The 16688-nt window shown below is 46.6% G+C and overlaps 3 protein-coding genes across 4 annotated transcripts; 1 reads left to right on the top strand and 2 right to left on the bottom strand.

Moving 5' to 3' along the window:
• Window positions 1-84: 84 nt before the first annotated feature.
• On the bottom strand, window positions 85-11628 carry LOC121600203 (serine/threonine-protein phosphatase alpha-2 isoform). Of its 2 annotated transcripts, none has more exons than XM_041928618.1 (7): window positions 10622-11628; window positions 9593-9724; window positions 7726-7942; window positions 7206-7491; window positions 6939-7086; window positions 6765-6830; window positions 85-360 (listed from the first exon to the last, which is right to left on the bottom strand). In XM_041928618.1, exons 1-7 carry the CDS (start codon window positions 10674-10676, stop codon window positions 194-196), a joined length of 1071 nt encoding a protein of 356 aa, XP_041784552.1. In that variant the 5' UTR covers window positions 10677-11628; the 3' UTR covers window positions 85-193. The 2 variants fall into 2 exon arrangements, with proteins under 2 accessions (XP_041784552.1, XP_041784553.1); XM_041928619.1 differs by lacking the exon at window positions 85-360 and adding an exon at window positions 1849-2379 and having other exon boundaries at window positions 10622-11624.
• Window positions 11629-12154: 526 nt separating this feature from the next.
• On the top strand, window positions 12155-13176 carry LOC121600206 (prefoldin subunit 3). Its single transcript, XM_041928622.1, has 2 exons — window positions 12155-12385; window positions 12553-13176. The coding sequence occupies exons 1-2, from the start codon at window positions 12311-12313 to the stop codon at window positions 13048-13050; spliced, it is 573 nt and encodes a 190-aa protein (XP_041784556.1). The 5' UTR covers window positions 12155-12310; the 3' UTR covers window positions 13051-13176.
• LOC121600205 (c-Myc-binding protein homolog) lies at window positions 13166-14943 on the bottom strand. The gene is made up of 2 exons (XM_041928621.1): window positions 14685-14943; window positions 13166-14536 (listed from the first exon to the last, which is right to left on the bottom strand). The coding sequence occupies exons 1-2, from the start codon at window positions 14697-14699 to the stop codon at window positions 13883-13885; spliced, it is 669 nt and encodes a 222-aa protein (XP_041784555.1). The 5' UTR covers window positions 14700-14943; the 3' UTR covers window positions 13166-13882.
• Window positions 14944-16688: the final 1745 nt, after the last annotated feature.

Raw genomic sequence — 16688 nt, 5'->3', positions numbered from 1 at the left:
GGAAAGGAAACCCCGATTGTTTTTGTAGTGAGTTAATACTTTAATCCGTAACTGCTACTTTTAGAAAACAACAATTCGTCCAAATAGAGCCTAAAAAAAGGGAATTTAATATTCGAAAAGGATCGCTTGCATTAAATTTGGTAGTAAAATTTCACAGACGGTGCCAAAAAATGCTAACCAACAAGTTCGTACACTAAAACATGCGGCAAAACATGACTGATGGTGATTGGGGCGGTGGTAGTGCTGGTAGTGGTGGTGACCCCAAAATCATAAGACAGATCCATAAAGGTACATTTGGCCCCAAGTATTGCTGCATCTTAAATCCACCGCCGCTGGTGCCCTTTTGCGCAGTATAGGTTGCTGCAAGATAGGAATGGTGGATGTGTAATATGGGAAATTGATTTTTGTGTTTTGGCTCATTTAGCATGGAAGCACAACAGCAGCAGCGCGGAACAGCGCGGAAAAAGGTTGGAGGAAAAAAACAGCGGGAGAATTTTCACACTAAAACACACACACACACTTAGCAGGAGCAGCTTCACAGAGTGTTGGAATTTGCTGACCGGCAAGAAGGGTGTAGAAGAACACGAAGCAATACACGGCGCACACACACACAAGCCACACAAAACAAGGGATCGATAAGAAAAGGGAGAAGTGGCTGGGGACACGACAAATACAGCAACAACTACCAACAACGTTGGTTAACCTTCAGCTGAGATATTAAAACCATTGTTCACGCACCCGGAAGAAGGGAGGGAGGAGTAGAGGTAGAAGAGGAAGTACGCAGTAAACTTACATACGCAATTTTTAGTAGATGGGCATAAAATGCTTCAACGAGAGCACGAACGAGGGGAAGAACAAAGTCACTGGCTGGCAGAGTATTGGAAGGGATTTTGAAATGACAAGACCAAGAAGTTCTTTAGAGATGTTGAACAGCAGCTCAAGAAGTAAAGGTGAAGGGAGGGGAGGCTTTTTTTTTAAAATTTTGAAATCAATTCAAACAGTCAGTAAAAAAGACGAAAATTTAAGAAAATGTATAAGAAATTTTCAAAGAATTTAAAACTCGATAAACAAAACGAATAAAACCTGAAGGTAAGGTAGAACGATCAAAATTGCAGGAAATATTTACAAAAGAAAGACGAAAAGAGTAGTATAACGAACAGAGAAAAGGAAAGAAAAGAAGGCATAAAATAGATAAGTAAAAAACAACCGGTAAAGGTGAATTAAAAACAATGAAAAATACAACAAACAAAATAAAAAATTAGAAATACAACGCTACTTCTTGTCGATTTGAGTAGCACACAACGCCTCGCAGACAAAGGAGGGATCACAAACGGGAATTGCGCGAAAACAATCTGAACGACGGATTGATTGGTTTTATCGTAAAACAACAGCGAGAAACTGATAGAATGTTATGGACAACAACCGCGCCAACAACCTACTAAACATCCACCACACACATCACAGCAACAACAGCAACAACAACAGAGCGCACACACACACACATATGAGAGAGAGATTTGGTGTTCGTTTTACAACAACAACAACAACAGAGAAATAGAAGAGAAATAGAAAAAACAGGAAAAATAGGCATACGGGGGAGGAAAAAAGCGCATAGAAAATAATGAAGGTAGGTGGAAACCGTGGCTCCGTAACAAACGAAAAAAAAACGGGGTCAAAAAGATACTCACAAAATCAGAATTTGAGAAAACATATTAACACAACACAGGTTGGGAGGGTTGTGGTGCTGTTGTTGTTGCTGTTGTTGTGAGATGGTGGTGGTGGTGCCGCATTCGTTGTTGTACGTTGTTGGCTGCCGTAGAGCGCTTCTTCTTCTTATTGCTTTTTTTGCCACGTTGTTATCATTTGGCACAAAATTCCGATAGAGCTTTCTCGGCTTCTTGCTTCTCTTGGTTGCGATGTGGGTTGTGTGGGGTAGGTAAGTGTTTTCGAGTCGGTGTGCCGTGTGTGTGTGTGTGTGGGATGATTTTTCGAACGCAACCGAAAGGAATCACACAATTTGACTCCAGCACACTGCTCCGCGGGCGGGAAGATATTCAATGGAGGAGAGGCTGGTGGTAGTAGAGTAGGGCTTTTCGCCTCTCAAACTAAACAAGGTACACCATACCCCCACCAATTTGTCGTGACTTTTGTTGCTCCCGATACACTGCTGCCCGCTGCTGCTGCTGATTGTTCATCGTGCTGTGTGTCCATTGCTTTTTCCATTTTCTATGTGCAGAGGAGGTTTGGGGATGATGATTGGCGATGGAGTTGTTGATGATGATCCGCGTCTTGCATGATATGTGTTTACTTCCTCACGCACCGCACCATTATATGCTGCCGCCTAAAATTTGCTGCTTTTGATGAGCTTCTGAAAGCCACCTGCGCCGGGCAAACATAGGCAACAAACAAAAACGTGCAATCAATTAGTTAATGGTTGGTGATAATATTTATACTAAAACGCAAACAGGATAACAGGCCGTTGTAAGATGTCCTACGTGTGCGTGTGTGTGTGTGGGAGTCCGTGTGGTCTTGGGGGAAATTGTGGACACACTTTGGCACACGCACACACACACACACGCACGGACACACATTGAGGGGAAAACCCGGACGAAACACGTACAGGTGGAGCAGAGAGGAGGATCGTGTTCCGAACAACATTTACAAACAACGCGGGTAGGATGATGGTAAAATGTGGAAAAACATTTGTCTAAATATACATAAGAAATAATAATCTACAAACTAAAACCAAAAATCGCATTGATACAGGCCGTACAATCATGCCGCGCAGCACGGTTGTCACCATTAATTAATACAACAAGCAAACCTTTGGAGCGCACCAACCACACACACACACGCATTCCCCCCCGACCGTCGCGCGAACACGAAATGATTTAAATTTAAAATCCGCCGCACAACAAACAACCGCTTTTACACACGCCTTGTTTTCGTTTTTATCCATTTTTGTGTGATACAATTTTATTTATGCTGGTTTAAAATTTTGATTCTTACTTATGCTGGTGTGGTTTTTGCTGTTGTGTTTTTTTTGTAGACCATGTGTGTGTGGGATTTTTTGCTTTACCTTACAAACACACACACTTCTAATCGTATTTCAGCATTGTGTTTTGTGGGTGGTTTGTGTATTTTTTCTTGACTTCTAGACTGTCATCTGACATTGATCTCTCTTGCTAATAATGCTTCTCTAAACTGCCGCACGTGTTTCCGTTGCTGATGCTGCTGCTGCGAGCTGTTCAACACCTGATGCTCGGGGGTTAGTAATGATTGATTGACAAATACATAACACACGTCCATAACCATCCACCACATTTGAGTTGTTTCCCCCCCCTCCCCCCGCTCATTTGATTTGTAAATTACGACGGGGAGGAGAGAGAGAGAGAGAGAGGGAGAGAGGGATAGAAAAGCGGTTATTGATATTATATTCAGAAACTTGCCTGCCACCATTCAACATCGTTTTCCCACTTTCCTACGAATAGAGCGAGCGATTTTTTGTTGCATTATTATATGTTCTTACTTCTCTCCCCCAAAGAGGCGCATACTTGGAGCAGTTTCTGTTACCAATAACTATGCAAAAGAGCTAATCTATATGGACTCCTTCTTCCTTCATCGCTCACAATGCGTACAGCACGTACTTTTACCCTTTAGTCCAGCAATACACACACGCAGACAGCGCCGCATAGGGGGACGCGTGAAAGTAAACAAATAAACAGGGGCAGCAAGTGGTGGTGATCGACAAACGCTTAGTGCACACGGTTTTTGGTAAACATAAACCTCGTCCCACTCTATCTCTCTCTCAGTGGTTAACACCAACAGAACGATCATGAAGGGCAAACAACAAACACTTCCGCCACCCGTTAAGAGACAAGTAGTATAGGGGGTCAAGTCTTCTTTCATTCCCTTCATAGCAGTATAGTCAAAAGTCCTACGTATGAGCGCCGCACGGTCCATTCAGGGCTTGAATCCATGACCGGCATGTTGTTAAAGTCGTTCGAGTTGTCTACTGTACCACGAGACCGGCTAGGATTAGGGACAAATATTAGCAATAAAAGAAGCAGTTACTCGTAGTATTCGCAACAGTACTCGCGCTTCTCTCACAAGCATCGGCAAGAAATGCATCCTCGTTTGAGGGTTCTTTTACTACTCCTTTTAACAGGGTTTGTCGGTTTATTCTGTAATGTCACCATAATCGAGGGGGTTTGCGTTTGTCAACACACCCATTACGCTAGTTTTAAGCAATCAAGAAACGAAATTATATTTAGTCAAAAAAACGATAGCTATTCCAATGATACGGTTTAATTTGATCACATGTGATCATTCGAATCCACTTCTTTAGGTTCCAAAAAAAGCGATCATTTTTAAATAAAAATAATAATTTCTCTCATTTATGGAAGATGCAGCGTGATAACAAAGGTGCGCGAGGGGCTCACTGAAGCCACACACAAACACACACATCCAGAGAAATTTAGTCCAGATTCAGAAGAGAATGAGCTCGCGTGATACTTTATTAACATAATCGTGGGACATTTCACAATAAACTGGCAAGACCCTTGCGCCGTTAACACGTGCGAATCCGGCGGCGGCGGCAGTCCGAGGGAACCAACACACTTCACTTTGGTCACGCCGACTACTGATGACAGGTGCATCACACACACACATACACGCACACACGCACACGCGCAGAAACATACACAGTTCTTCCTCATTCTAGCTTCTCCTACTGCTCCTTCTCCTTGGCCTTGTTCTCGCTCGAAAACGATGGGGCCGTCTACCACCAACCAGTTCCGTTGCTAATCGAAAAACACGCGGCGGTTCATTATCATCTGCCCTCCTTGTTCCCTTCTCCTTGTGAGGGTCCCCCGACCGTGACATGTAACATGTGTGTGTGTGTTTGTTTTAACAATCGAGGAAACATCATTACAGCGATTACAGATGAGAGAGAGAGAGAGTGAAAGAAACAATAGCTTACGGATTACATTAGTCGTTGGATTACATCCATTGTGTGACACAGACGGGGCAGACAAATTGATGATGTACGTTCAATAATCTCAATGCAATTGAAAACGTGACAATATGCGCCACATTTTCCGATTTTTTGCTAATAATTTTGATCGAATTCCGTAGTTTCGTCGGTTTCGCTTGCAGCGCACGCTTTCCTGCCTGCCTTTTTGCTACTTTCCCCTGCATGCATTTATCAGCTGCGGGGTTCCTGATTGCTGATGCTGCTGCTACTGCTGTTTTGTAAACATTGTCGCAATTATTGTAATCAGAAAAAAAGATGTTTAGTACCCATATTTAGTAGGTGTCTGTGTGTTGTCCACTATAATGCCAGTTGGATCGTAAGGGGAGAGGAGAAGTTACCGTGGGCGCAGGGGGGAGGCTAGAGTGTGGTTTTGGGACAGCTGACCGTGCACCACACGCTACCGGCTGCTACAGAGATGTGTGCACTCTTCTTTAAACCACACACACACACACAATCATCATCATCATCAACTGACAAATCTCTCTACGCCCTCTTGTTATCATGTGTTGTTAGCATGCATATTTGTTTGTATGTTTATTTACCTCTTTTTTTTCTTTTGCTCACTGTGAGTGTACCTCTTGGCGCTAGTGTTTCTAATTAAATTATCATTCAGAAACGTTTGCACTTCGTTTGCTCTTATTTTCGCGTGCTACTACCACCACTCGCTTACATTCTCAAATTTCAGGGGCGAACACTTGCATGGTTATTGCCATGCTCTTACTCTTCTTCCTCTTCTTCTCTATCCTGCAACAGCTGCTAATTCTGCTACCGTTTCCCGCGTGGAGGTGGTGGTGTGTTATGGTGCCAACAGAAAACCTGTGTTGTTATCGCTTCTTCTCCTCTACTCATTCTACTCATTCTGCACAACAGCTATGGAGCAACAAACGTCAACACACACACACAACATCCAAACACGTTGTGTGGGAAATACACACACACGTCACTATTATCCTGCTCACTGATCCTAGGCTTTTGCTGTTCGTCTTGCAGTACCCCCAACTCTTCCTTTGTCAAATACCATCCTGCTGCTTCTTTTTCCTCTCTTTCTGCCATTCCGTTGTTGCTATGCCTGCTTGTCACCTTGCACCTGTTTATATCTACTTATAAGCTGAATTGTGTTTCTATCGCCTTCAGCCACCGTCGGCGGAGAAAAGAGCGCTCGCGCATGCGAACACCTCGTGAATAGGCAACCGCGCGCGCGCGCTTGTCCTTCTCCCCCCGCCACAGAACAGCGCTTGAATATGATTCTCTTCTGGTACAGTGTTACTGTTTTATATTACTTTCATTTCCACAATCGGAGATACACCTTTTGCCTTTCACAAACGCCACGCGGGCGCGCGAGCGCACCGACACACACACACACACGCGTGGGCACTGCATTGTCAGTCGATCGAGTTTTATTTTATAAAATGTTCTTTTTTTTAAAGGGAATTACATGGGAAAATAACCGGGACAACTGGAGGCGGGGGGGCGGGGTGGGAGCACAATGTAAGGAGGAGGGGGGAAGGCGAAGGTGGATGAAAACAGAACGGATACCGCACAAGTTTGGTAGTACGTAGTTTTGTAGTAAGTTTTTTGTTGTTGTTGTTGTTTGTTTAATAGTAGTAGTAGTAGTTTGTTTTTGTAAGAGAATAGTACTATTTGATAAATTATTTCTTTTTGTTTTTACTATAGCTTCTCGGTGGTGTAACTGGCCGTCCGGAGTTGAGGCCACCATATTGGAACTTACGTTTATCGGCTGGCTTCAGGATTTGGAACGAGCACATCAACGTATCGTCGACGGACATCATTGCACCTGTAGGGAGAGAGAGGGGGAGAGCAAAATAAAATTACCGTTTTAGTTACTAATGAATGTGCCAAGGGCAAGTTTGGCGTTTTTAGGTGGGATTGTTGTGACACTTACCGGCATTATCGAACTCTCCACAATAGTTGGGAGCAGAGAAGAGGGTTACTAGCTGCCGCTTGGCAAAGAACTCGTACCCGTCCTCAACCACCTGATGCGCTCGACAGATTAGATCAAAGTCATGCTTGGTAAGAAACTTGCCCACGATCTAGAGAATGAGATAAATAAAAAAAAACAATTCACACAAACAAAAAGAGGGGTAATTAATATCAGTTCTACACTTCCTCCAGCATTGTGTCCGCGACGGAACAAAAAAGCAACACTTACATCCACGCCGAACGTGAAGCTGACGCCACGATCGTTCTCGCCGTAGCCGTTCGTGTCCTTGTCCGGATCGGACCACAGCAGATCGCACAGCAGGCCCTGGTCCGGCACGTCTGTGGGTCGCATGATGCGCCGGATCTGTTCCATCGACTGCAGGTCCGGGCTGAGGCCGCCGTGGCAGCAGAAAATCTTCTCATCCACGATCGCGGCCACCGGCAGACAGTTGAAGCAGTCGGTGAACGTTTTCCACATCTTGATGTTGTAGCGCCGCTTGCACTCATCGTAGAATCTGCAATCGGAGAGAAGGAGAGATGAAAAATCGAAGCCCACGAGCAATGCCAATGACACATTGGTCCTGTGTGTACACAGCCCAAACCGTGTTTGCGAGAGGAGAAAACATGCACACACACACGCTCGCCAATCATATCTTTGCCGTTCTTCGATAAGATTCGAGCGATATGGAAGCAACGGTGAGAGCACAAAAATAAAACCCCTGCTACAGCCGGACCCCGGCACCACTTACCCGTATATTCTATTGATACTTGCGCACTCATGATTGCCGCGCAGCAAGAAGAAGTTCTCCGGATACTTGATTTTGTACGCCAGCAGCAGGCAGATCGTCTCGAGCGACTGCTTTCCCCGGTCGACGTAATCGCCCAGGAACAGATAGTTCGACTCTGGCGGGAAGCTGCCGTACTCGAACAAACGCAGCAAGTCATAATACTGACCATGGATGTCACCTGTGTGTGGGAAATAGGGGCAGCAAGAGAGAAACAACGGGAGAGGTTAGTAAAAACGTTTTGCTACTAGCGGAACTAGTTGTGTCACATGTGTATCGATTCAATAGGGTTTGCGGGAGGGTCGTTTTAATTTAAACAGCGCATGGTACCGCGATGCGCGAATTCGTTCGCAACGCTGGGAAAGACCCCGCGTGTGCTGATTACAATCGCATCTTGTTGTAGAGATAACATTTTTTTTTTTGGTGTCGCTTTCTTATCACCTTTGAGCACGTTTCATGAGCGTCCAGGCAACTGGTCTTTTTTGAGTCATTTGTTTAAAAATACAAATGTGCAAAGGCGTGTAACGGCACAGCGTTGAAGTTGCAACAAATGCACGAACGTGAAAGTGCACAAGCGATCCCTTTTCAATTGCTCATGGTATGTGTGTGTGTGTGTGTGTGTGTGTGGGCCCCAGACGAAGGGTTTTAGTGTCGCGGCCCTCATATATGCTTTGCCAGACCTTGCCGCGGTCTCCGCCGTCGGGACAAATACACTTTCATTTTCATACGTGCAATCACTTACACACAGACACGCACACCGACGCACGGTATCAGACAGCTCTTTAATCCGATCGCTTTTATCTCGTGGGGGGTAAATCGAGAGATGTGGCGTGGGGCTAGGGTTGAGAGTATCTCACCACCGCCAACAAAAGGAAGTGTAGATTCTTCTTCTTCTTCCCTTCTTATCTTCTTCTTCTTCTTCTTCTTACTGTAGAAGGGTAAGAGGGTTGGGCAAGATATGAGCCAAGCCGAGCGCTATCATCATGAAAACCGAGCAGAAGTGCGTCGTGTGCGCGCGTGTTAGCTGTCGCAGGCGCTGTTTTTATTACGGCAACGGCCACTTTAGGGTGATTCAGGGCAACCAACACCCACCCCATCGCCGGTATGAGAAGGGTAGGTTCGATCGACGGTGATGATCGAGAGCCTCAGATTCGCGCACACACGTGCAGTATATGCGCGAAGGTTGAGCAGGAGGGCAGCAGCCCTTCACCACACCCTCAATTGCTCATTCGGCACTTTGGGGAGGGTCGTCTCGACGGTGTATCGTTGTGGTCGGTGTGTGGTTTTTGCGGTATTGTTCACGTTGTTCGCAATATCGGCTCTGCTTGGTGTTGCTGTTCATTGATCAACAATTTTCGATGCGTCATAGACCAAGCAGAGGCTAGGGGACCGGAGAGTGACTGCAAAAGAAGGACCATTAATCCGACCAGCAACAAACACCACCGGGACGGCACCGGCGTAATGCCATCCAAAACCGGTGCGTGTGTGTGTGTGTGTGTGAGTAATGGCAATAACAAAGAATGCAAAAAGAAAAGAAAAAAACATCTCCAGCCAGAAGACCAAACAAATATGGCCGAATGTGTAGTACGCGCATACGCCGGGGAGCAGCATACACATCCGAGAGAAAGAGCAGCAACACTAGGAGTAAATAAACTTTTTAAAAGATTTAAAAACCGCCCTCTCCTCCCCAGCCCCGGGAGGGGACCCGTAAATCGTTCAGTCACCTTGGCCCGCCCGACCCGAACATAAAATTTGATCTTAAACTAATGCACAACACTCCACACCCGCCCGGGGGGGGGGGGGGGGGAGTGCTGGCTTTTCCACTACTTACCGCAGATTTTTAACGGTGCCTCCAGCTCGAGCAGTATCGGTTGGGAGAGAAAGATTTCCCTCGACTTCAGGCATAGCAGACGTATATCCGTTTCCGACAGTTGTACATTTTTCCCTGGCCTTGCACCGCGAACTGTGTGTGTGTGTGAGTGTGGGGAGAGGGGTGGAAAAAGGGGAGATGATGAAAATCAGTAAAGGGAAAAAAACACGCAGTACTATTCGGTGACGGTGTGTGACAGTTCGTGAGCCCAAAAGACGTCGAGGCGGCGGCGACGGCGGCGGCGGCTGCAGCGGCAACACGCATTTTACAGCCGCTCTCCGGCGGGCGCGCGCGCGCACTCACACGCTCCCGCTCTCGCTCTTTCTTTCGTTCTCTCTCTCTCTCTCCGTACCGTTCTCCCTTCCCCGCTGCAACCGTTTGACCAACGCGCTCTCTCTTTCGCTCTCTCATATGTCGCCTTTTCTCGCTTTCGCTCACACGCCAGGGGTGGCAGCGAAATCTTTTCTACACACTGACTCATAAGCACGCACGAAATTTCTGTTCAAAAGCACATACACTCGCACACATTTTCGCAGATTTGTGATGGTTATTCATCCTCAGCGACCTGACATACACACACACACGCGCGCGCATGATTGTGACCATCATAATCACGAAAGCAGACGACGACGGATGGAGGGGGGTCATCCCATGCACGGTCATTCTATAATTCTCACACCAAAATTGCGGCTTTAATCGTGAAGGCAACCACCACCGTTTGTCTTCTTTCACACGCGTAGACACCTCATTTCTTCGTCAAACACACATACACACACATATATATATACAGACACACCGGAACTAAAAGAGAGAGCGAGTGAGGAGAGCGGGGGCGTTGGCCAAAAACAGGGCCCCAGGGATGGCGAGGAGAAGGGCAGAGCAGCGACGGCGAGATCACATATCTACAATCTTTTTTTTTTTTCACATCATAATCACACACACTTGCACACACATGCACTGTGGCAAGTGTTATTTTTTAATGAAATTTACCTTCTAAAAGCATCGCAATGAGGTGGTCTATGTTTGATAACTCTACGTCCGACATTTTGGATCGATTCGCGCTGCTCAGCTACGCTCAATGATGACGGACAGTTGACGTTGTGGATGGAGTGTGGTAGTGGGGGGGGGAGCGGGAGTAGAAGACACACCGGGGATGAAGACGACGACTACGACGTTTTCCAGACGACGGATGTGTGCGTGTGTGTTGTATGTGGTATTTGGGGAAAGATGTGGAAACCTTTCCTTCCGGGCACCGTTTTTTTTTTCACACTGCGGGAATCAAAATTGGCTTGGGCTTGGGACGTTTCCTCCTTCTGCCTTTGGTGCCAAGGCTCCTCTTTACTTCGCTAGTACAGCAGCCAGCAGCAGCAACTCGCTGACCGATGCTCTTATTAAGGGCGGCTGCTCTCCTGTTATTGCCGCGACTACTGCGATCGTACAAGCCCCAGCGGTTTGACGACGTCGTCTCTCGCCCGTTTGCGCTGTAGTTAAAATCGAGCGAAGAAAAACACGGAGCAAACACACACACACACTAGCTCGCGCTCGCGCGCACACACACACTGACGCGCGTGTATCGCCCCAAATGATGGCTGGCTGGGGTTTTTTTTCTCTTCTTCTCTGCTTCGCTCCCTGCTCCGCTGTGTGCGCTTCTTCCGCTTTTTTCTTCAACCCGTGTGCTCTTGCGGGTCTCTGGGAGGGGAGGGGAAGGGGGTGCACTTTTCGCTCTCCACTCGAAGGGTTTGGCTGCGACAAATCCTCTTTTGCTTCTACCGCGGCTGGATGGTTTGCGTCACCCGCTTGCAGTACCGTCGAGCGCGTCGAGTCGTAGGGGCAGATGCCGCGGAAAAAAGAAAATCTATTCCTTTTCCCTGACGGGCGACGAGAAGAATGTGGCGCACGCACAAGGGCCTCCGTTCACAGAGCACAACTGTACGAATAGATGAACGCGCACACAAAACACACACACACACACACACGCGCGCGCTCGTACGGTTGTAGATTCCGTTACTCACGGGCAGTGCTACCAAAACTGGAGACGTCTGAAGAAAATGGTGCCAGTAGGTTCGGTTGTCAAGCAAGCCGAGGGATGATGGATGCATTTGCCGATTTATTTTTAACCCTGGCGATGGTAAACATGGTAATTTTTACCAGCATTTCTTACTATTTTCCTAGCTATAATTATGAAATTTTCCATTAGATTTTTATTATTATAATGGCAAAAGGATAGAGAGTAAAGTCAAACTTTTTTAATTTATTTTTGGGTATTTTTAAAATGTTGATTGTACTTCGTGCCATTTTCATGCAGCTAATTTTTACGGTTTTTTTAAATCATATTTTATACGCCATTGTATCACTTTTTGGTAAAATATTATTTTTTTCGTCTTTTAAATTAATAAAAAAAAAATCTTACATTTTTTCTTCTTTGACAGCACGTTGCACCTAAACGTTTGACAGCCCATAAACTGACAGTTCACCACATGGACAGGGGTTGCACATGCCTGGCTCGAAGTCTTTTCCTACCAAAGGGGAACAATAACTTTGACAGTTCCCTTTTTTGCCGAAACCGCAACTTCTGCACTGCAACTGTTGTGTGTTTTCGGTAGTTCCGCAGGTATCGAGCCGCTCAGCGCAGAAAAACCGCATCCCAGCCCCGACCCGGCACACAAACCACCCGCCAGCATGGAGGAAATCGAGCTGCCGAAGCTAGAAAGCGACCAAAAATCGTACGCGGGCATCCCGGAGGCCGTGTTCGTAGTGAGTAGGCGTGCAATGCCCTTTTAAGGCAGAGTGGCCACACACACGCACACACACACGCACCGATCCGTGGGGGGGGGGAGGGTGCGGTGTGTGGCGTATGGCCTTTTGGGTGGTATGAGATGGGTTCGCCTTTGCATTGATGAATATTTCGCTTCCCCTCGCAGGACGATGTGGAGCAGTTCATGAAGGACTCGGGCAACGAGGACAGTGTGGAGAAGGTGCTGAAGAGCTTCGACGAGCAGCACAGCAAGTACCGGTTCATGGAGTACAACATGGTGTCGCGCCGAAGGCGGCTGCGGCAGCAGATACCCGATCTGACCAAAAACCTGGAAATGATCAAGCACCTGCGGGAGCAGTCGGAGGACCAGGAGACGCAGTTCCTGCTGAGCGAGCAGGTGTTCGTGAAGACGGTGATGCCGCCGACGAAATCGGTCTGCCTGTGGCTCGGCGCCAACGTGATGCTCGAGTATCCACTGGACGAGGCGGAGGAGCTGCTGCGCCAGAACAAAAAGTCGGCCGAGGTGAACCTCCGGTGCCTGGAGCACGATCAGGAGTTTCTGCGCGACCAGATCACGACGACCGAGGTGAACATGGCCCGGGTGCACAACTACGACGTGAAGAAGCGACAGGCGAAGAAAGCGTCCGGCGAGGACAAATCGTAGAGAGCTGGTAGACACGGGAGAGAAAGCGGCAGCGGCGATACACACTCACACTAACACACACCAATTTAATCGGAGACGTATGAGGGAAATAAAAATGCATTTCTGATATCCATCGTTCGTTATCTACATCTATACTCTCTTTTTTATTATCGTTTATATATCGTCTCCGTACTATAATTGTTAGTGATGGCTGGAATGATATTTTTATTCTCTAAAGTATAGAGAGAGAGAGAAAGAGCCCGGGGGAGCCAGTGGATGCGTGATACGGCTCCCCCGCGTTTTCTCTGGTTCTTCATCGCCTAAGCAGCGCCATCCCCGAAATGGGTGGGTGGCGGGTGATCTATGTTTCGATACGATTCACACGATTCAATCGGTCGGTTCTAGATAGATGATTAAACATTAGATAATGGGCGATGCAGCTAAAGATGACCCGGGGGGCGGGATGGCAAAATGAGAAGCGGCGCGCTTTCTTTTAAATACGCGGAACGTAATAGTAGCGCAAAATGGTCAAATAGCGTTTCTAAAGTAGTATATACCGAGAGACCAACGTGATTCATAATTCCCTGCTTTCGAGTACGGCACATTCTGAAGCCTCTTCCGGCTGCTCGGTTCGGTCTTTTTGTTTTAGAGAATTGGACGGGTTCGCTCGTGCGGCAAGGTTCTGTTTCGGTTTCTGTTTCTGCCTTACTTCACCGTTTCTTTGTTCCTCTCTTAGTGGGCCCTATGTTCTATTATATTCGAATACCCGATTCGAAAGACACTACAAACAAGTTAACCTATATAGGAATCTTTAGCTACACGTTCACGCGCACACAATCACGCACACACACATTTACTTGCTCTCGGTAGTGTCGGCGGCAGAGGCGGCAGAGGTGGTGGTGGTGCTATTGGGTTCCTTCTTTACTTCCGCAGGATCGGCGGACCCGGCAGTAGCAGGTGGTGCACCTGTCCCGGGGGCATCGCTCGATGCGTCTTTGGGCGCACTGTCCGCGCTTCCACCTGTCACGGTTGCAGTGGACGGCGGCGGCGGCGGCGGAGTCGTGGTTGCGTCATTTTCCTTCACGGTGGTCCCACCGCCGGTAGTGGTGGTGGCTTCTCCGGCAGCACCTGCCGCACCTGTCTCCTCCACCACCCCATTGGTTTGTGGTGCGGCAGCGGTATCGATTTTCTTCTCCTCCGCATCGTCGCCGCGCTTGTCTTGGGGCTTCGCCGGTGGTGGTGGTTGCTGCTGCTGCTGCTGCTGCTGTTTCGACTCGTCACACACTTTCAGCGCACTGAGCTCCGCCTTCAGCCGGTCGATCTCTTCGTGCGCTTCCTGCAGCTTCGCCTTCAGCGGCACGTACTTTTCCGTCAAATTGTCCAGCACGAAGGCGAGCGCATTGTCCGGCCGCTCGCTGTTACACTTCACCAGCACCTGCGTTATCGCGTCCAGCACGCCCTGGCGGTCCAGATACTTCCGGAACTCCTCCTTGGACAGATCGATTGGCTGTGGGTGGCATGGAGGAATGTGAAGGGGGGGGGGGGGATCCAACATACGTTATCAAATCATCCAAAATTCGTTTGTGGAAGGGTTGGAAAAGCAAAGGAAACTAGATGCAAAAATCGATATTTTTGCACGTGCCTGCGGAGCTTACCTTGTAGTTGCCCATGATGAGTTTTTTTTTCTGTTTCGTTCGTTCTTCTTTCACAAGCGCAGCGCGTTCGCGGACGTTCGCAGGAGAATGAATGCACACCAATGCTGGGAACGTATTGTCGCTGAGCTAGAACAATAGCTCGATCGATGACCGCGAGAGGGTTTTTTTTATATTTGCTTTCCACCGAAATCTTATCACTGCTCACAGCCGTGCGAGGGAGGTGATACCATGTGTGCGAATGTTATTAGGGGGTATTCTATCCCGGGGATGCTTTCAATTCTGCACAGCGGTAGCGCCTCATCGCATCGGTCTGTCAGTTCAGTTCAGGCAGCATCCATAAACAACGTAACGCTAATATACGGAGAAAGGGGATGTCCTTAAGGACACTATTTGTTACATGTGGTAGGGAGGGGGGGGGGGGATAAGTTTCTGTTACGTAATGTAAAATAAAATTTTTGTAAACCATTTTTTGAATTAAAAAATGCGTGCTACATGGTGATTATTCTACTTAACTTAAATATTTTGGTAGCTATGCCGGTTTTAAAATGTTTTCTCATTTTTTAATCTACTTCGTTCTTGATATTCTTCATTGCTAGAAGGAAAGATAATACGAAGATTACTATATTACACTTCTAATTATATAAATCCCAAATAGCCAGAATTACTTAAGCAGCTCATTTTGGCACGCTAAAGATCGCTGGTCTAATTCGCCTTTTGCAGTAGATAAACAGCATCAAAGTTCTATGTGGGTCTTTCAAACAGCGCCTAAGCAGCTTCCTTATGCCATGATGCCAGGGATTATTTTTTTGTGTGTTTTATTTTCAAGCAAGCGTCATCGATGAAATAAACAACAAGATTTGTTTCGTTTAAACCCAAGTGCCACAAATCCACTAAACGACCACTAAACGCCTTCTAAACGCCTCAAATTCTCTACCTAAACGGAATATAGAAAGACTTCGTTTAGCAGACGGCAAACGACTCATGCATTCTAAAAATAGCAAAAAAGCTGGTGGCGCCATCTGTTTGTGGGATACCCAACCTGTGGGAGCTTCCTCGCTTGGAGGAGAGCTTTCTCATTTCCTCTGTACTGTTGTATGGTTTCGCATTGAAGTTATGCATCGCTAGAACTAGAACGGCGATACGATTGTTTAAATACTAAACTCCAACGGAAACCACCAGTACTGAAGCAAGTGAGATTTGAGTGATGGTCGTTGGTGTTGATACCCACGTATCTGACCACACGACCATTCATATAGATTTTTGCTCAGAAAGTTAGAAGGCTATATAGGTCATTATAAGATGAAACTTGTCGAAACACATTGCAAGAAAAGGATAGCAATATAATGATGAGTTGTAATACGCCATCTATTGATCAAACCAATGAAGCTGTGAAGCTTTCATTTTTTTCCTATGGATATTCAATTTTCCAGTCGTTTAAGCTTAATCTGTGGCGCTTGGGTAAACACATATGTATATTTTTAAAACTTTTGTATTGATGAATTACACAAAATTTTACACAATTTACTGATAATTCACAATCACTTCACTCAATATTCCTTCTTTAATTAACTTATCTAACTTGTACAGCAGCAATGAGATGATTGACGGCGTCTCTCTTTGACACTTTGACAAGATCCACCTTGTACCAATGCCATGCATTAAAAAGCTATAAAGTTCCACCAAGTTCGATACACACTCTTAACAAGCCTTAAAGTTCTATCATGAACCCTACACATAGTGCTACTCAGCCGCAAAGTTCCAAAGAGTACCATGTGCCTGTTAAAAAGCTCCATAGTTCCGCAAAGTACCGTCTATCTCTTAATCAGCCACAAAGTACGACATCGGAACGATTTTTCGTTAAACAGCCCTAAATCAGCTATAAAGTACGAGCTGGCTATTTGGGTAACTTATCTAACCTGTACAGCAGCAATGAGATGATTGACGGCGTCTCTCTTTGACACTTTGACAAGAACCAACTTGAACCGATGTCATGCATTAAAAAGC

This window comes from Anopheles merus, chromosome 3L (genome assembly GCF_017562075.2).
Source record: "Anopheles merus strain MAF chromosome 3L, AmerM5.1, whole genome shotgun sequence".
NCBI lineage: Eukaryota > Metazoa > Arthropoda > Insecta > Diptera > Culicidae > Anopheles > Anopheles merus.
Note: the sequence above shows the minus strand (reverse complement) of the source record. Positions and strands in the feature narration are given on the sequence as shown.